We start from the raw sequence: 21,461 nt of genomic DNA, 5'->3' as shown, positions 1-21,461 counted from the left end.
AGTACAGATATCCCCCAAATGTCAGAACAGTACAGATATCCCTCAAATGTCAGAACAGTACAGATATCCCCCAAATGTCAGGACAGTACAGATATCCCCCAAATGTCAGAACAGTACAGATATCCCCCAAATGTCAGAACAGTACAGATATCCCCCAAATGTCAGGACGGTACAGATATCCCCCAAATGTCAGAACAGTACAGATATCCCCCAAATGTCAGAACAGTACAGATATCCCCCCAAATGTCAGAACAGTACAGATATCCCCCAAATGTCAGGACAGTACAGATATCCCCCAAATGTCAGAACAGTACAGATATCCCCCAAATGTCAGAACAGTACAGATATCCCCCAAATGTCAGGACGGTACAGATATCCCCCAAATGTCAGAACAGTACAGATATCCCCCAAATGTCAGAACAGTACAGATATCCCCCCAAATGTCAGAACAGTACAGATATCCCCCAAATGTCAGAACAGTACAGATATCCCCCAAATGTCAGAACAGTACAGATATCCCCCAAACAGGGGCGGATTGACCATTTGGAAACTCGGGCACTGCCAGTAGGGGGCCTGATGAGATGCCCCTGGTACCTTTTTCATAGGCTCTTTTGAGTTTGGGCAAGGACACAGGGGCCCCATGATGCCCTATTGCCCGGGGGCCCCATGAGTTGTCAGTCCGCCGTATTTCGTAAGAGGCATGGTGAGTTTTTTGAAGTTGTAATTTTTTTTGTCATAATTTTTCGGAAAGTGAAGAAATTAAAAAAATGATTTTCACTATTTTTTTTACATACTGTCACCAGTGCAGTACAGCGTCATCATATAACTGGCATGGCGGTGATCAGGGACACTGACTGGTGACAGTACGAAAAAAAAAAAAATCTTTTTTTTTTTAATATATTTTTTTATTTTTATTTACTTTTATATTTGTAAATTTTGGAGATTTATTTCCTAAGATTTGTTTGCCACTAAGTATAGGGTGGGGATTTTACAAGGTGGGGACTCATTCATATTGCTATATAATTACTCACACTTTCAAGGGTGAAAGTTTTTCATGAATATTGGGATAGTTTAGTAGACTTTTTGGGTAGCGTATTTCACATTTATACATAGAGCAGAGCAGGCTGTGTCCTTGTTGCCTCTTCATAAGTAGAATGACAGGGATGTATCATCCACCCGTTCTGTTGTGCTGAGTGGTGGGAAGTGGGGGGGAAGTGGACAGATCCCCCGCTGAGCAAGCAGATTGAAAGTGAAGTCCACCCCCCCGTGTGAAAGGGGCCTAAAAGGAATTGATGAATAACCAATAATCTGGCAGGATCAATAGGCAATTAAACCATGTTATGGGGGGACTTTAAAAATCAAACTGAATCATATACTGTATGTATTTTCAATCTTACCCTTAATTCCTTTTAAGACTTTTTAACACAGCGTCTACGTTATTTTCTAAATCCTTTTGGGACAGCCTAGGTAGATATTTCTTACTGAATGCCAATACGTAATAGGCTACAAATGTACAGAAATGTACAGAACACCCCCAGAAATGTCATTCCTTGCATATGTTATTGGTTCAAAAAGATACAAGTCTCATTTTAGGTACCCCTGAAATAACAATTTTAGTTTTGGTTAGATAATCCCCAAGGGTTGAACACTTCCAAAACAATGCAGACACTACAGCTTTTCACATCAGGATACTGAGAATGCACCAGTTAATTATAATAAACCAGACCCTCCCATTCAGAATCAGACTGCAAAGGACAGTTATTTATTCAGAGCCACATAAACTAGAAATCTGCTGCAAATTTTGGGAAAATCTTTACATGTATATTGTTTACTTTGAGAGGATTGTTTTTTTCTCAAAAAATGTGGAGTTACTCTGTAACCATTTGCTCTCCACCCTATAGCAGAACTACTGCTACATGGTGGCAGGGCTGCACAAAATCATATATATACGTAATTTGCATTTCAAGTTAGGGGGCACAAGCATGCTCCGCCCTACCCATGCCACCATTGGCGGCTAGGGATGTCGATCACTGGGTCTTGGCTGGAGATTCCCCGCCAGCACCCAGCCATCATCGGAGAAAGCTGACAGGGGAGAGACCTGTGTGTAAACAACACATGTCTCTCTCCTGTCAGCATGGACATGGTGTGTTGTATCTCTCTCCACAGCACAGAAATACACAGCAGCATATCTCCAAAGTAAATAAAACACACAGTGCACACAGTAAAACACACACAGCACACAGTTGACCCTTTGATCGCCCAAGATGTTAACCCCTTACTGCCCAGTAACATTAGTACAGTATCAGTGTTATTGGCACTGATCATTGTATTAGTGTCACTAGGGATGTTAGTGGCTGTTAGTCAGTCCCCCCCCCCCCCCCCACAGTCCTGCTATAAGCCGTTGATCACCGTCATTACTAGTATACAAAAAATTTATAAAAATTCCTGTATATATATCACCATTTGTAGACACTATAACTTTCACATAAATCAATTACTTTATATGTATTAGTATTTTTTTTTATTTTGTAGCCCAGACATGGAACAGAATACTTTGGCCTAAATTTATGACAAAATTAGATTTTTTTTTGCTTTTTTTATTGGATATGGTTAATAGAAAAAAGTCAAAAATATAGGTTTTTTTTTTCAAAATTGTCGGTCTTTTTTATGTTTATAACGCAAAAAATAAAAATCGCAGAGGTAATCAAATACCACTGAAAGAAAGCTCTATTTCTGGGGAAAAAAGGACGTAAATTTAATTTATGTATATTGTTGTATGACTGCAAAATTGCCAGTTAAATTAACACAGTACCATATCACAGAAAAATGGCCACAAAAAATACAACCGAAAGAAAGCTCTATTTCTGGGGGAAAAAAGGACATACATTTCATTTATGTAAAGTGTTGCATAACTGCGAAATGTCAGTTAAATGAACACAGTGCTGTATCACAAAAAAGGGCCTGGTCAGATGGCGGGGGGGGTAAATCCTCCGAAAGTGGATAAATATCAACCAAGGGCAACAATGTTATGTGTTATGTTTTAATTTCATTACATTTGATTACTCAGTTTGTTTCAAAGCAATTTTTATTCAAGAATAAGCACAGTATTGGCAAGAACGTGTCACTTAGAGTTGCCAATGTGTTTGGTATTGGAAAGTTACAAGGCAAGACATATAAAATCAAACATGCAATATATGTATTACAGTGTGTATGATCTTTTACAACAATTACAAAAGGAGACAAAGGGGGGTATTTACTAATACTGGAGAGTGCAAAATCTGGCACAGCTCTGCATAGAATCAGCTTCCAGTTCTATTGCCAACACTTAATTGAACAAGCTGGAGTTAGAAGCTTAGTGGATACCATGCCCAGCCACACCAGATTCTGAGTGCACCAGGTTTAGGAAATCTCCCCCAGAGTCTTGATATTTTAGTAAAGGTAAATCTATGTATTACACAGGGGGGGACTGACCATTTGGAGACTCGGGCACTGCCCGAGGGCCCAGGGTCAGTGGGGGCCCCATGAGATGCCCCTGGTACCTTTTTCATAGGCTATTTTGAGTTTGGGCAAGGACACAGGGGCCCCATGATCCCCTATTGCCTGGGGGCCCCACGAGTTGTCAGTCCGCCCCTGGTATTACATTATCCTTCTTTTCTCTTCAAGATGAAGGCAGCAGCTCATCTCAGAGCCCACAGTCCAGACCCAATTAGAGTGCTACAACGATGAAAGGACCCTTGAAAAGTGTCTTGTAAAGGTACCATACAGTGAATTTGAATTTGTTTCCTTGTGGACATGTTTGAACATGTTAATAAAGCTTTCCCTTGATGTAATTCATTTTTTGGTGTAAGTGTCTTTATTTTGTGAGGCTTCAACCCAGTTTAATCCAATTTTGTTGAGTTGTCTCTTTTCCCCACAGCTGAAATGTTATGATACGTCTGGGTGCTCCTTCAGTTACGATTTGTTCTTCTTCGAGTACTGCTCTAAATATTACCCACTCGGGGGTAAGTTGGTAATAATTCAATAGGTGGACTGCCACTTCAGCATCACTATTTATAGTGTTGTGAAAAAAGTATTTGAATCCTTCCTGATTTTTTTAACCACTTCCCAACCGGCCGTTGCATATAAACGGCCAGACGGTGTCAGTGCAGAGTCGGGTGGCCGTTTATAAACGGCCTCCCTGCACCCTGCTTGTGCGCGCTCCCTGGGAGCACGCAGCACCGCGATCCGGTGCCCGCTGTGTCCTCCGGACACAGTGAAACACCGATCGTCGGACGGGACCTCTGTACAAGGTCCCGATCATGTGATCACTGATTGGCCAATCAGTGATCACATGCAAAGTAGTAAGCAAGATGTCACTTGTGACATCGTTGCTTACTACGTGTGAAATCTGTGAATGATCACAGAGGTCACATGGTACAAGGCTATTCACAACAGCCTTGTACGATGTGACAAGCTGTGACCAATCACAGCTCACTCAGTACTTCTCAGTGAGTGCAAGAATGCAGAGAGAGAGAAAGAGAAATGATTGCTTTTACATCCTATATGGGTGTAAAAGCAATCAGTGTAAAAAAAAAAAAAAAAATTTTCATCACCGCCCACAAGTAGTACAGTGGCACCATGGTGATACTGTACTGCTAGGGTGACAGTATGTAAAAAAAAAAAAAAAAAAAAATAATATAAAAAAATAAAATAAAAATGTAAACAAAATGTTTAAAAATTATAATTTTTGGTTATAAACTAATTTTTTTTCAACTAAAAAGATAACGGAATAAATTTTGGCAAAGATTTATGATGAAATGTTATTTATTTGCAAAATTTAAAAGAAAAAACACCTTTTTTCAAAATTTTTTGACTTTTTCATTTACATAGCAAAAAAAATAAAAATCCCAGCGGTGAATAAATAACACCAAAATAAAGCTTTATATGTCTCAAAAAAATGGTAAAAAATTCAATTGGGTACAGTGTTGCATGATCACGCAATTGTCATTCAAAGTGTGATAGCGCTGAAAGCTGAAAATTGCCCTGGTCAGGAAGGGGGTAAAAGTGTCCGGTCTGGCAGTGGTTAATGCATATTTGTCACACTTAAATGATTCAGATCATCAAACAAATTTTAATATTGCACAAAGATAATCCAGATAAATACAAAATCCTATTTTTTAAATGATATCATTTATTAAGGGAAAAAATCTGTCCAAACCTGCCTGGTCCTATGTGAAAAAGTAATTGCCCCCTCCTTGCTAAATCATGCATGAACTGTGACTAACCACATTTTTTGGAAAGTTGAGTTAAATTTCACTTGCCATACCAAGGCCTGATTACTGCCAGACCTGTTGAATCAAGAAATCACTTAAATAGAAGTCAGCTGACAAAGTGAAGCACGCTAAAAGATCTAAGAAAACAATCATGCAGTGATCTACAGACACTTAGGAACAGATCAAAACAGATCAGCCATCAAAAATGTTGGGCTCCTTGCATAACTTTAGGTCTGGAACCCCCAGAACCTGCCCACTGGCCATCCCACTGATTCTACCTACTGACCATTCCACTGAGTTCTTCAGTGCACCCACTTTTATTATAACACAGTAAGGACTTATATCTTGGCCAAAAAATATGAAGCCTGCCACAACAACATTTCATCTCTCCTTCCTTTATATGCCCATTTCTCTGTGAAATGGACATGCAAAGGAAAGGTGGGGGATTAAATGGGCATGTAAAGGAAAGTGGGGGGGGGATCACATGAGCATGTAAAGGAACGGGGGTTAAAATGTTCCCCCTACTTTTCTTTACTTGCCAAACATCCCCATCCTGCAAAGAGAGATCCCTATATAGAAAACAGACAACCCAATCCAGCAAAGAGACAGCCCAAAAACAGCAGGCTGGTCTACAAAAGCTCCTTCCTCTTCAACACCACCAACCAACTAAGCTATGATCCTTGTTTGAATTGATGCCAGATGTGGCCCTTTCCTCTTAGATCTTTTGTTCCATCAGTTTGACTGAACCGCGCTCCACCACCAGTCACATGACCCCCGTCGTCAGCCAAACAAAGGAAGATGTAGCACAGGGATATTGAATTAAAATTCACAGAGGTCCAGTCACTAACATTTTCTTCCAGCTGAGGTCCGAATTGCATATTTGATTCCTAATGACACCTTGGAACATCAGCAAATGTCACACATGCAGCGCAATTTTAGAAAAAGGGTCAGTGACTTCTTTTTTTCTGCATGCAAGACAGCCCATTGAAATGAATAGGTTACCTACACACAGAAAATAGGTAACAATGAAAAAAACCTAGCCTCAGATCATTCAAGTCACAATCCCATTATTACAACTGTTTTTTAAACCCCCAATGGGAGCATCACAACCCCCCTCCCTCTTTACATCACAGTTCTGTCTCCTTTACATCAAGATCACCCCTTTACATTACAGTCCCTCCATTCACAACAGTGTCTTCAACCCCTTCTTCACATCACTCCCCCCATTAATAACACCTCACCTTCACATTACTGTCTTCAGCCCCGTTTCATATCACCCCTTTCACATCCCTGTCATCACCTCCCCCTTTGTATCCCCCTTTGTATCACCCCCCACCTCCTCTTTCAGATTTCTGTCCTCTGCCCCCCTTCATTTCAGCCTCCTCCTTTAAATTCCTGTCCTCACCCCTCTTCACATTCCTGTCCTCACCACCCCCCATTCCTGTCCACCACTCCTCTCCTTTATATCACCCCCCACTTCCTCCAGATTCCTGTCCTCTGCCCCCTTTCACATCATCCTCGGCTTCCCCCAAATCCTTCACAGCAGTGACTGTAGTTTCCTTTCATCTCTTACCTACAAAGGGCAGAAGGCGGGAGGCACATCAATATACAACTGACACCTGAAGGACAGCTCAGGTTGGATGACAGAAAGCACATCTGTCTAGAGAGGACATTGGAGGCCATCTCCGGATGGATGGTGGGAGCTGCACAACTTTTCCTGGTAACCAGCAGGTGATTGGTTGCTTGCAAGCAATCAATGTTAACATGACAGTTCCCACCCTCCATCCGAAGCCTCCATTGTCCGTTCTAGACTGATGTGCTTTCCGCCGTCCATCCAGAGTTGTCCTGCCTCAGATGTCAGATGTGCCTCCCGGTCTCCATACGGAGCTATCATGCCTCAAATGTCACCTGGATGAGGATGACAGCAGTGACAGCAGCTAAACGGAAGAGCCAGCTCTTAAATGGCGGGACTGCAGTTGGTCCATATGAGACAGTAACCTGGTCCAGATACAGACCGCGGCAGGGGCGGACTGGCCATTTGGAAACTCGGGCACTGCCTGAGGGCCCGGGGTCAGTAGGGGGCCCCATGAGATGCCCCTGGTACCTTTTTCAGAGCTTTTTTTAGTTTGGGCAAGGACACGTGCCCCATGATCCTCTACCGAGTTGTCAGTCCGCCCCTGGACCGTGGTCCACCAATTAGTGATGTCCACTGTAGCAGAACAGGCAGGTTGGGAATATTATATATATATATATATATATATATATATATATATATATATATTCTTTATTAACAATAACACTTTCTACACCTGGGAAGAAATCAAAAATAAATATCAAGCCCCCCACTCAAATATTTTCCTGGTTCCTTGTTAAGATTTATAATACATTTGATGGTTTGAAAATTTGGTTGAGAGCACCAACAAATGTGACAGTTATCATTGCCAGCATGTCTGGAATGCAACTGTTTTTTTAATTCAATGTGTTTAGTTCCGCTTTAAGTATTGACAAAATTATTTCCTAATAAAGTGGTTGATAACAGAATTGTTAAAAATGATCTGGTCCATAGGGGGGTTAATAGGTGTAAGATTTGAGGTGGATAAAATGAAAACAAATTTCAGCTGAAATCATCTAATATATTCCAGGTGCATTAAAACAAAATACACTATATTGCAAAGTATTGGGACACCTGCCTTCATATGCACATGGACTTTAATGGCATCCCAGTCTTAGTCATTAGGGTTCAATATTGAGTTGGCCCCGCCCTTTGCAGCTATAACAGCTTCAACTCTTCTGGGAAGGCCATCCACAAGGTTTAGGAGGGTGTCTATGGGAAGGTGTGACCATTCTTTCAGAAGTGCATTTGTGAGGTCAGGCACTGATATTGGATGAGAAGGCCTGGCTTGCAGACTAATTCATCCCAAAGTGTCCTATTGGGTTGGGGTCAGAACTCTGTGCAGGCCAGTCAAGTTCCTCCACCCCAAACTCGCTCATCCATGTCTTTATGGACCTTGGTTTGTGCACTGGTGTGCAGTCATGTTGGAACAGAAAGCGACAATTCCCAAACTGTTCCCTCAAAGTTGGGAGCATGAAATTGTCCAAAATGTCTTGGTATGCTAATGCTAGGGGGACAAGCCCAACCCCTGAAAAACAACCCCACACCATAATCACCCCTCCACCCAACTGTACTCTTGGCATAATGCAGTCAGGCAAGTACCAATCTCCTGGAAACAACCAAACCCAGACATATCCATAGAACTGTCAGACAGGGAAGCATGATTTGTCACTCCAGAGAACACGTCTCCACTACTCTAGAGTCCTGCGGCAATGTGCTTTACATCACTGCATCCAACGCTTCGCAATGCACTTGGTGATGTAAGGCTTGGAAACCCATTCCATGAAGCTCTCTACACACTGTTGTTAATCTGAAGGCCACATGAAGTTTGGAGGTCAATAGAATGTGCTGATCCTGCTTTGTCATTTTACGAAGCCTACCACTTCGTGGCTGAGTTGCTGTTGTTCCCACTTGCTTCCGCTTCCTCTAACAGTTGACCATGGACTATTCAGTACCAAGGAAATTTCATGAATGGACTTACTGCACAGGTAGTGCAATTGTCAATATTGGCAATATAGTGTACTTGCAAAGTCCAAAGAATGCAAAACCACCCTCTGATATGAGTTTATAAAAAAGGTAGAGTTATAGTTCTCCAAGCAGCAAAGAACATCAACTTAACAGGTTGAAGAGTTTTAGATCTAACTCAGCAGGGTATGTGTCAGACTTCTAGAGACCACTGCTTTCCCACAGAGAGCAAGGGTTCCCACTCTGCTGCATGCTGGAAGAAGATGGACTTTCTACTCAGGCTGTGACTGTTTTGTAATGAAAATAAACTCTAAGATGTTGCACCTTTGGTTATTATCCGCTTGGAATATATTTTCAATTGAAATTTCAGCTTAAAAAGTAACAATTGAGTACTGACCGTGATACTTTTTTTATTTGCACTAACATACAATTTTGAGGACAAGCTTTCGGGGTATGTCCCCTTCTTCAACTACCTCCACAGTTCCAGCTTCCACCCCCAACACACGAAACGTGCCATCATACACAGTCAGGCCATCAGATACCACCGAGTATGTTCTGACCCAAGAGACAGAGATAAAACATCTCGGGACACTAGCAGACGCCTTCCATAAGAAAGGTTACAAGGACAAAACTATCAACACCGACATAAACACAGCATTGAGGACCCGAAGGGAAAAATCTACTTCAGTACAAAGAGAAAAAAACAAACAACCGTGTACCTCTAGTAACTACATACAACCCAGCACTAGAAGGAATAAGAAAAATAATCAAAGATTTACAACCCATCATAACAGAGGATGGAACTCTGAAAGAAATATTCTGCAAACCCCCAATACTGGCCTTCAGACAACCCCCCAACCTCAGAAATAAACTAATCAGTAGGAAACTTCCTTCTGATCAAGATGCCACAAATAATGGAAGCAAACCCTGCAATAAGAAACGCTGCAAGCTGTGCAACCAAATCAATCCATCAAAAAGTGTCAGACACTCAAAAGGGATCTTCAATATCTCCGGATCATACAGCTGCACCTCCAGTAATGTTGTGTACCTTATCCAGTGCAGAAAATGCAGCAAAGGATCTTATGTTGGTGAAACAGGACAGAAGTTGCAAACACGGATGAATTTGCACAGACATACCATCAAGGAACATAAAGAAGATGACCTCTGCACACCTGTAGGACACCATTTCTCACAACCAGGCCACAATATGGAAGACCTCAATATTTTAGTTCTGAAAGGAAAATTTAAATCCATCCAGGAAAGAAAAACATTTGAACTAAGAATGATAATTCTATTTGACACAAAAGATAACGGTCTTAATTTGGACATGGGATTCCTCAACCATTATCCGACAGTTTTATGACTATCTATTAGCTAAAACTTGACCCCCTCTGTGTGAGTGTTGTATCCCCCCCTCCCCCCTCGCTTTTGATGTATCTTATCTGTAGCCCTTTTTTTTTTTTTTTTTTTTCTCAATCCCTTCTAACATTCTGCTTAAACTTTGTGATTTGTATAGTACTGCTTGGACTTTGAAGAAGGGGACATACCCCGAAAGCTTGTCCTCAAAATTGTATGTTAGTGCAAATAAATAAAAAAAGTATCACGTCAGTACTCAATTGTTTCTGTCGCAAATGCACTAATACGGCTACAATCACCTCAAGCTTAAAAAATAAAAACAAGTCAACATTTAAAATGAAAGCCTCCCTCTACACAAGATCAACGGAATTTGTTGAAGTCATTTCCTTTCAATGCTGATGTGAATTGGAAGAAAACTTGATACATTTTTCCGCAGCTATTTTAAAGTCTTTATTCCTCAGGCTGTATATAATTGGATTTACCAGTGGGGTGACCACAGTGTACAGCAATGACAAGAATTTAGCCCTGTTCCATGACTGTCCTTTGCTGGGTATTAGGTAAACACAAAATAGAGTACCGTAATAAGTGGACACAACGGTGAGGTGGGAACTGCATGTGGAGAAAGCTTTTTTTCTCCCACTGATGGAAGGGACTTTGAAAATAGTGACTATAATATAAATATATGATACAATGACAATGCAGAAGGGAATAACAACCACAGTAGTGATTATTGGTTTAAAAGCTATTTGAAGAATGGTTGTCTGAGAGCATGAAAGTTCTAGGATTGGATCAAGATCACAGAAAAAGTAGTCAATCCTATTGGGACCACAAAATTGTAACTGGGATACAGTTAAAATGTTGATAAAAATTATACTAATGCTTAAAGCCCAGCATGTGATGACTGTTACCCAGCAAAATTGGTGGTTCATTTTCAAAGTATAATGTAATGGTTTACAGATGGCCAAATATCTGTCATAAGACATCACAGTCAGGAGAAGACACTCCGACATTCCTGCAACACCAAAAAAATAAATCTGGGAGATGCAATTGGAAAATGATAAGGTGGCCTCTTCCATCAAAACAGCATGGAGCATGTTAGGAAGAACATCCGTTATTAGTAAAATATCTGATATGGAGAGCTGGGAAAGGAGAAAGTACATGGGAGAATGGAGGGATTTGCTGTAGGACACCAGTGTGATGATCAGGAGGTTTCCAGAGACTGACACACAATAAATCAAAAGCAAAATTAAGAAGATCCAATATTTTATAATTCGAGGAGTCTGCAATCCTAAGAGGTGGATTGTGGAAATTCTGGTAATATTTTTCTCATCCATATCTTGTAAAGAGAATTTAAATGGGTGAATAGGAAGGAAGGAAGGAAGGAAGGAAGGAAGGAGGGAAGGAAGGAGGGAGGGAGGGAAGGAAGGAAGGAAGGAAGGAAGGAAGGAGGGAGGGTGGGAAGGAAGGAAGGAAGGAAGGAAGGAAGGAAGGAAAAACTTGTGGTAATTCTGGTCACAATTTTCTATTTAATATTTTTCTCATCCATAACTTGTAAAGAGAATTTAAATGGGTGAATAGGAAGGAAGGAAGGAAGGAAGGAAGGAAGGAAGGAAGGAAAAACTTGTGGTTATTCTGGTCACAATTTTCAGATCTATAACTTGTAACGAGAATTTAAATGGGTGAATAGAAAGGAAGGAAGAAAGGAAGAAAGGAAGAAAGGAAGGAAGGAGGGAAGGAAGGAAGGAAGGGAAGGAAGGAAGGAAGGAAGGAAGGAAGGAAGGAAGGAGGGAAGGAAGGAAGGAAGGAAGGAAGGAAGGAAGGAAGGGAGGGAAGGAAGGAAGGAATAAAGGAAGGAAGGAAGAAGGGGAAGGAAGGAAGGAAGAAAGGAGGGAGGAAGAAAGGAAGGAAGGAAGGAAGGAAGGAAGAAGGGGAAGGAAGGAAGGAAGGAAGGAAGGAAGGAAGGAAGAAAGGAGGGAGGAAGAAAGGAAGGAAGGAAGGAAGGAAGGAAGGAAGGAAGGAAGGAAGGAAAAACTTGTGGTAATTCTGGTCACAATTTTCACATCTATAACTTGAAAGCAATTGAATGATGAAGTATTTTTGCCCAGCTGTTGTAAATGGCCTGATGCAAGAAGCCTTGGTTTTGAAACAATATGTACACCCTGGCCATTCTTGCAGTAAATAATAAGGCAATGAAAAAAGGTATAATTATATTCAAAGCCAACTAATAAGATTTACTGGAATCCAATCAGTAAAGAAGGGCCCTATACTAAAAGATCCTGCAGTTTGTACTTTGCTCATCAAAAACTACAATACACTTATTTCATTAGTTATTTTACAATGTAATCACTATTTAAAATTATTTCAAACTCTGTCCTATAAAGCCAATATAAACATACTTCTAGCATTTAAAGAATTGATTGACAGGGACATAATGCAATAATAAGGAATGCTTCAAAGCCATTTGATGTGCATCCAATAAATGTAGAATTGTCTGATTATGCTGAGTATCATGGATTTTTATAGCTAAGCAGAGTAAATTATTTGATACTGTGGGGTATCTCAAGTGTGTATTGATATTGTCATGGGATTCATTACCATTATATGTGGAAATTATTCATAGATCTATTTTTATTTCAGAAAAACATTTCTAGAAAAAAATAAGAAAGTATATTTTGAGAACCATTTCAAAATTGACAAAATGGCATCACCAGGTCTTCTCGTAGGTTATACACTATCATTTGGACTAGCCCATTGTACAATGCCGCAAAAAATAAATGAATTCATGAAAGTGAACACTAGAGATGAGCGAAGAAATGAAAAATTCGATTCGACTGATTCGGCGAATTCGTGGACAATATTCGATTCGAGTCGAATAAATTCGCTGTGAATTTAACTTAAAAAAGGGTGTTTCTAGGCTTCAGAGAGACTTAATATTAGTGCAGAACACTGTACCTTTAATTTAAATGCCCTTGGAGTCTGCTGGGGAAGAGAAATAATACTGTCACTCAGTATGACATGCAGATGAGTGCCGTCGATCTTAGAATCACCGCACACTTCACTCATTTGGCCAGTCACGGGGCCAAAACCAGTGTTTGGAGCCACAGTGTGGCGGTGGAGGCAGCAGCAATGGGAGGCCATACAGCAACCTATGACAAAATGGAAACCAGCAGGAGTGTGAGGAGACCTGAAAGTGGCACATGCAGTGGGAGCAATGGGAGGCGGTACAAGGACCCATGTCACACTGTGGACCCAGCAGCAGCGTGACCAGGCGGTACGGGGGCCCATGGCAGATTACAGGCCTGGCAGCAGCAATGGGAGGCCCGTAATCTGCCAGCACCCTATGACAAAAAATGGAACACACCAGCAGTGTGTGAGGAGACCTGAAAGTGGCACATGGCAGAGTGTGGCGATGGAGACAGCAGCAATGGGAGGCCGTACAGGGACCCATGAGAGACTGTGGACCTGGCAGCAGCATGAGGAGGCGGTATAGGGGCCCATGGCAGATTAGGGGCCTGGCAGCAGCTATAGGAGGCCCGTAATCTGCCAGCACCCTATGACAAAAAATGGAACACACCAGCAGTGTGTGAGGAGACCTGAAAGTGGCACATGGCATGAGACACTCTGGACCTGGCAGCAGCATGAGGAGGCGGTATATAGGGGCCCATGGCAGATTAGGGGCCTGGCAGCAGCTATGGGAGGCCCGTAATCTGCCAGCACCCTATGTCAAAAAATTGAAAACACAAGCAGTGTGTGAGGAGACCTGAAAGTGGCACATGTTTGGGGCATGATTCATGGCGGATTTAGTCAGTTGTGTCAGGAACTAGTGGTTTGAAATCCAGACTAATCCACGCCTGATTCATTTTCACAAACGTGAGTCTCTCCACACTTTGGGTGGACAGTCGTGTCCTCCGCGGAGTTACAATACCTCCTGCCGCACTAAACACGCGCTCCGATGCCACGCTACTGGCCGGGCATGACAGCCTTTCAAGGGCAAATTCAGCTAGTTGGGGTCAAAGGTCAAGTTTCGTTGCCCAGTAGTCAAGGGGATTGTCTACCTCGGTTGGCAGGGTGCTGTCCAAGTAGGCCTAAGCCTGTTGTTTGAGGTCCTGCTCCAGGTCCACCTGATGCTGCTGCTGCTGCGGCTGGTTAGTAGTTTCCTCACTGCGCTGGTGAAGAAAGCTACTCATCATCGACTGCAGACTGAGGCAGCCGCTGCTGGTGGAGCTGCCACTGCTCCTACCACCCCACCCCTCCCCTGCTGCCATGGCAGCGTAACGCGAGCGCACAGGGCCCACAGTGTCTGAGGATGGACGTTGGCGCAGAAAGGCAGAGACCAGCTGACTACATAGGTGGTTTTTATAGTACGTTATTTTGGCCTCCCTCTCAGCAGGTGTGAAAAAGGCCACCATTTTTGAACGGTAGCGAGGGTCCAACAAGGTGGACAGCCAAAAGTCATCCCTCTGTCTGATGGTTATTATTCGGCTGTCGCTACGCAAGCAAGCGAGCATGCTATGGGCCATTTGTGCCAAGGAATGCGAGGGACTCCCTACCTCCATCTCCACAGCATACTGCCACGGTGCGTCTGGGTCCTCTGTCTCCTCCTCCTCCTCCTCTACCAGATGCTCCTGCTCCTCCACTCCTGTCCGCTGAGTGGAAAAACCACCCATTTCACTCAATAATTCCTGAGCACCAATGTCCTCCTCTACCTCCTCCTCTTCTTCCTGTCCTGCCCCCACAGGGGTCATGTGGCGTTGAGATCTGTGCGCCACGTCTACCGCACCCTGACCAGCCATTGTTAACAGCATTTGTTCCAGGACGTGCAACAGAGGAATGACGTCGTTCATCCCATAGTCCTGCCGACTCACGAATAGCGTGGCCTCCTCAAAGGGCCTGAGCAAGCGCAGGTGTCACGCATGAGCTGCCAATGGCTGACATCTAAGTTACACAGGGAGTACCTTTATCCGCTTTTAACATCAGGAAATCTGTGATGGCCTTTCGCTGTTCGTAAAGGCGGTCTAACATATGTAGGGTTGAATTCCACCTTGTTGCAACGTCACAGCATGAGGAGTCGGTACGGGGGCCCATGGCAGATTACGTGCCTGGCAGCAGCAATGGGAGGCCCGTAATCTGCCAGCACCCTATGTCAAAAAATTGAACACACCAGCAGTGTGAGGAGACCTGAAAGTGGCACATGGCAGAGTGTGGCGATGGAGACAGCAGCAATGGGAGGCCGTACAGGGACCCATGAGAGACTCTGGACCTGGCAGCAGCATGAGGAGGCGGTATATAGGGGCCTATGGCAGATTAGGGGCCTGGCAGCAGCAATGGGAGGCCCGTAATCTGCCAGCACCCTATGTCAAAAAATTCTACACACCAGCAGTGTGTGAGGAGACCTGAAAGTGGCACATGGCAGAGTGTGGCGATGGAGACAGCAGCAATGGGAGGCCGTACAGGGACCCATGAGAGACTCTGGACTTGGCAGCAGCATGAGGAGGCGGTATAGGGGCCCATGGCAGATTAGGGGCCTGGCAGCAGCAATGGGAGGCCCGTAATCTGCCAGCACCCTATGTCAAAAAATTCTACACACCAGCAGTTTGTGAGGAGACCTGAAAGTGGCACATGGCAGAGTGTGGCGATGGAGACAGCAGTAATGGGAGGCCGTACAGGGACCCATGAGAGACTCTGGACCTGGCAGCAGCATGAGGAGGCGGTATATAGGGGCCTATGGCAGATTAGGGGCCTGGCAGCAGCTATGGGAGGCCCGTAATCTGCCAGCACCCTATGTCAAAAAATTCTACACACCAGCAGTGTGAGGAGACCTGAAAGTGGCACATGGCAGAGTGTGGCGATGGAGACAGCAGCAATGGGAGGCCGTATAGGGACCCATGAGAGACTCTGGACTTGGCAGCAGCATGAGGAGGTGGTATATAGGGGCCTATGGCAGATTAGGTGCCTGGCAGCAGCTATAGGAGGCCCGTAATCTGCCAGCACCCTATGTCAAAAAATTGAAAACACAAGCAGTGTGAAGAGACCTGAATGTGGCACATGGCAGAGTGTGGCGATGGAGACAGCAGCAATGGGAGGCCGTACAGGGACCCATGAGAGACTCTGGACCTGGCAGCAGCATGAGGAGGCGGTATATAGGGGCCCATGGCAGATTAGGGGCCTGGCAGCAGCTATAGGAGGCCCGTAATCTGCCAGCACCCTATGTCAAAAAATTCAACACACCAGCAGTGTGTGAGGAGACCTGAAAGTGGCACATGGCAGAGTGTGGCGATGGAGACAGCAGCAATGGGAGGCCGTATAGGGACCCATGAGAGACTCTGGACTTGGCAGCAGCATGAGGAGGCGGTATATAGGGGCCCATGGCAGATTAGGGGCCTGGCAGCAGCTATAGGAGGCCCGTAATCTGCCAGCACCCTATGTCAAAAAATTCAACACACCAGCAGTGTGTGAGGAGACCTGAAAGTGGCACATGGCAGAGTGTGGCGATGGAGACAGCAGCAATGGGAGGCCGTACAGGGACCCATGAGAGACTCTGGACCTGGCAGCAGCATGAGGAGGCGGTATATAGGGGCCTATGGCAGATTAGGGGCCTGGCAGCAGCTATAGGAGGCCCGTAATCTGCCAGCACCCTATGTCAAAAAATTCTACACACCAGCAGTGTGTGAGGAGACCTGAAAGTGGCACATGGCAGAGTGTGGCGATGGAGACAGCAGCAATGGGAGGCCGTACAGGGACCCATGAGAGACTCTGGACCTGGCAGCAGCATGAGGAGGCGGTATATAGGGGCCTATGGCAGATTAGGGGCCTGGCAGCAGCTATAGGAGGCCCGTAATCTGCCAGCACCCTATGTCAAAAAATTCTACACACCAGCAGTGTGTGAGGAGACCTGAAAGTGGCACATGGCAGAGTGTGGCGATGGAGACAGCAGCAATGGGAGGCCGTACAGGAACCCATGAGAGACTCTGGACCTGGCAGCAGCATGAGGAGGCGGTATAGGGGCCCATGGCAGATTAGGGGCCTGGCAGCAGCAATGGGAGGCCCGTAATCTGCCAGCACCCTATGTCAAAAAATTCTACACACCAGCAGTGTGTGAGGAGACCTGAAAGTGGCACATGGCAGAGTGTGGCGATGGAGACAGCAGCAATGGGAGGCCGTACAGGGACCCATGAGAGACTCTGGACCTGGCAGCAGCATGAGGAGGCGGTATATAGGGGCCTATGGCAGATTAGGGGCCTGGCAGCAGCAATGGGAGGCCCGTAATCTGCCAGCACCCTATGTCAAAAAATTCTACACACCAGCAGTGTGTGAGGAGACCTGAAAGTGGCACATGGCAGAGTGTGGCGATGGAGACAGCAGCAATGGGAGGCCGTACAGGGACCCATGAGAGACTCTGGACTTGGCAGCAGCATGAGGAGGCGGTATAGGGGCCCATGGCAGATTAGGGGCCTGGCAGCAGCAATGGGAGGCCCGTAATCTGCCAGCACCCTATGTCAAAAAATTCTACACACCAGCAGTGTGTGAGGAGACCTGAAAGTGGCACATGGCAGAGTGTGGCGATGGAGACAGCAGCAATGGGAGGCCGTACAGGGACCCATGAGAGACTCTGGACCTGGCAGCAGCATGAGGAGGCGGTATATAGGGGCCTATGGCAGATTAGGGGCCTGGCAGCAGCTATGGGAGGCCCGTAATCTGCCAGCACCCTATGTCAAAAAATTCTACACACCAGCAGTGTGAGGAGACCTGAAAGTGGCACATGGCAGAGTGTGGCGATGGAGACAGCAGCAATGGGAGGCCGTATAGGGACCCATGAGAGACTCTGGACTTGGCAGCAGCATGAGGAGGCGGTATATAGGGGCCTATGGCAGATTAGGTGCCTGGCAGCAGCTATAGGAGGCCCGTAATCTGCCAGCACCCTATGTCAAAAAATTGAAAACACAAGCAGTGTGAAGAGACCTGAATGTGGCACATGGCAGAGTGTGGCGATGGAGACAGCAGCAATGGGAGGCCGTACAGGGACCCATGAGAGACTCTGGACCTGGCAGCAGCATGAGGAGGCGGTATATAGGGGCCCATGGCAGATTAGGGGCCTGGCAGCAGCTATAGGAGGCCCGTAATCTGCCAGCACCCTATGTCAAAAAATTCAACACACCAGCAGTGTGTGAGGAGACCTGAAAGTGGCACATGGCAGAGTGTGGCGATGGAGACAGCAGCAATGGGAGGCCGTATAGGGACCCATGAGAGACTCTGGACTTGGCAGCAGCATGAGGAGGCGGTATATAGGGGCCCATGGCAGATTAGGGGCCTGGCAGCAGCTATAGGAGGCCCGTAATCTGCCAGCACCCTATGTCAAAAAATTCAACACACCAGCAGTGTGTGAGGAGACCTGAAAGTGGCACATGGCAGAGTGTGGCGATGGAGACAGCAGCAATGGGAGGCCGTACAGGGACCCATGAGAGACTCTGGACCTGGCAGCAGCATGAGGAGGCGGTATATAGGGGCCTATGGCAGATTAGGGGCCTGGCAGCAGCTATAGGAGGCCCGTAATCTGCCAGCACCCTATGTCAAAAAATTCTACACACCAGCAGTGTGTGAGGAGACCTGAAAGTGGCACATGGCAGAGTGTGGCGATGGAGACAGCAGCAATGGGAGGCCGTACAGGGACCCATGAGAGACTCTGGACCTGGCAGCAGCATGAGGAGGCGGTATATAGGGGCCTATGGCAGATTAGGGGCCTGGCAGCAGCTATAGGAGGCCCGTAATCTGCCAGCACCCTATGTCAAAAAATTCTACACACCAGCAGTGTGTGAGGAGACCTGAAAGTGGCACATGGCAGAGTGTGGCGATGGAGACAGCAGCAATGGGAGGCCGTACAGGAACCCATGAGAGACTCTGGACTTGGCAGCAGCATGAGGAGGCGGTATAGGGGCCCATGGCAGATTAGGGGCCTGGCAGCAGCAATGGGAGGCCCGTAATCTGCCAGCACCCTATGTCAAAAAATTCTACACACCAGCAGTGTGTGAGGAGACCTGAAAGTGGCACATGGCAGAGTGTGGCGATGGAGACAGCAGCAATGGGAGGCCGTACAGGGACCCATGAGAGACTCTGGACCTGGCAGCAGCATGAGGAGGCGGTATATAGGGGCCTATGGCAGATTAGGGGCCTGGCAGCAGCTATAGGAGGCCCGTAATCTGCCAGCACCCTATGTCAAAAAATTCTACACACCAGCAGTGTGTGAGGAGACCTGAAAGTGGCACATGGCAGAGTGTGGCGATGGAGACAGCAGCAATGGGAGGCCGTATAGGGACCCATGAGAGACTCTGGACTTGGCAGCAGCATGAGGAGGCGGTATAGGGGCCCATGGCAGATTAGGGGCCTGGCAGCAGCAATGGGAGGCCCGTAATCTGCCAGCACCCTATGTCAAAAAATTCTACACACCAGCAGTGTGTGAGGAGACCTGAAAGTGGCACATGGCAGAGTGTGGCGATGGAGACAGCAGCAATGGGAGGCCGTACAGGGACCCATGAGAGACTCTGGACCTGGCAGCAGCATGAGGAGGCGGTATATAGGGGCCTATGGCAGATTAGGGGCCTGGCAGCAGCTATGGGAGGCCCGTAATCTGCCAGCACCCTATGTCAAAAAATTCTACACACCAGCAGTGTGAGGAGACCTGAAAGTGGCACATGGCAGAGTGTGGCGATGGAGACAGCAGCAATGGGAGGCCGTATAGGGACCCATGAGAGACTCTGGACTTGGCAGCAGCATGAGGAGGCGGTATATAGGGGCCTATGGCAGATTAGGTGCCTGGCAGCAGCTATAGGAGGCCCGTAATCTGCCAGCACCCTATGTCAAAAAATTGAAAACACAAGCAGTGTGAAGAGACCTGAATGTGGCACATGGCAGAGTGTGGCGATGGAGACAGCAGCAATGGGAGGCCGTACAGGGACCCATGAGAGACTCTGGACCTGGCAGCAGCATGAGGAGGCGGTATATAGGGGCCCATGGCAGATTAGGGGCCTGGCAGCAGCTATAGGAGGCCCGTAATCTGCCAGCACCCTATGTCAAAAAATTCAACACACCAGCAGTGTGTGAGGAGACCTGAAAGTGGCACATGGCAGAGTGTGGCGATGGAGACAGCAGCAATGGGAGGCCGTATAGGGACCCATGAGAGACTCTGGACTTGGCAGCAGCATGAGGAGGCGGTATATAGGGGCCCATGGCAGATTAGGGGCCTGGCAGCAGCTATAGGAGGCCCGTAATCTGCCAGCACCCTATGTCAAAAAATTCAACACACCAGCAGTGTGTGAGGAGACCTGAAAGTGGCACATGGCAGAGTGTGGCGATGGAGACAGCAGCAATGGGAGGCCGTACAGGGACCCATGAGAGACTCTGGACCTGGCAGCAGCATGAGGAGGCGGTATATAGGGGCCTATGGCAGATTAGGGGCCTGGCAGCAGCTATAGGAGGCCCGTAATCTGCCAGCACCCTATGTCAAAAAATTCTACACACCAGCAGTGTGTGAGGAGACCTGAAAGTGGCACATGGCAGAGTGTGGCGATGGAGACAGCAGCAATGGGAGGCCGTACAGGGACCCATGAGAGACTCTGGACCTGGCAGCAGCATGAGGAGGCGGTATATAGGGGCCTATGGCAGATTAGGGGCCTGGCAGCAGCTATAGGAGGCCCGTAATCTGCCAGCACCCTATGTCAAAAAATTCTACACACCAGCAGTGTGTGAGGAGACCTGAAAGTGGCACATGGCAGAGTGTGGCGATGGAGACAGCAGCAATGGGAGGCCGTACAGGGACCCATGAGAGACTCTGGACTTGGCAGCAGCATGAGGAGGCGGTATAGGGGCCCATGGCAGATTAGGGGCCTGGCAGCAGCAATGGGAGGCCCGTAATCTGCCAGCACCCTATGTCAAAAAATTCTACACACCAGCAGTGTGTGAGGAGACCTGAAAGTGGCACATGGCAGAGTGTGGCGATGGAGACAGCAGCAATGGGAGGCCGTACAGGGACCCATGAGAGACTCTGGACCTGGCAGCAGCATGAGGAGGCGGTATATAGGGGCCTATGGCAGATTAGGGGCCTGGCAGCAGCTATGGGAGGCCCGTAATCTGCCAGCACCCTATGTCAAAAAATTCTACACACCAGCAGTGTGTGAGGAGACCTGAAAGTGGCACATGGCAGAGTGTGGCGATGGAGACAGCAGCAATGGGAGGCCGTACAGGGACCCATGAGAGACTCTGGACTTGGCAGCAGCATGAGGAGG

At 46.5% G+C, this 21,461-nt stretch overlaps 1 protein-coding gene across 1 annotated transcript; it reads right to left on the bottom strand.

Annotated features, from left to right (window-relative positions):
* Positions 1-10,574: 10,574 nt before the first annotated feature.
* On the bottom strand, positions 10,575-11,528 carry LOC149452576 (olfactory receptor 11L1-like). The gene has a single exon (XM_089689267.1). The coding sequence runs from the start codon at positions 11,517-11,519 to the stop codon at positions 10,575-10,577; it is 945 nt and encodes a 314-aa protein (XP_089545393.1). The 5' UTR covers positions 11,520-11,528.
* Positions 11,529-21,461: the final 9,933 nt, after the last annotated feature.

Source organism: Staurois parvus, unplaced genomic scaffold, assembly GCF_062004578.1.
Source record: "Staurois parvus isolate SC_StPar_1 unplaced genomic scaffold, SC_StPar_1.0 ptg000470l, whole genome shotgun sequence".
Lineage (NCBI taxonomy): Eukaryota > Metazoa > Chordata > Amphibia > Anura > Ranidae > Staurois > Staurois parvus.
Note: the sequence above shows the minus strand (reverse complement) of the source record. Positions and strands in the feature narration are given on the sequence as shown.

Bases quoted from the DNA above. Each gene is read 5' to 3' on its own strand.
- LOC149452576 (XM_089689267.1), bottom strand. From the start codon at position 11,519: ATGGATGAGAAAAATATTACCAGAATTTCCACAATCCACCTCTTAGGA.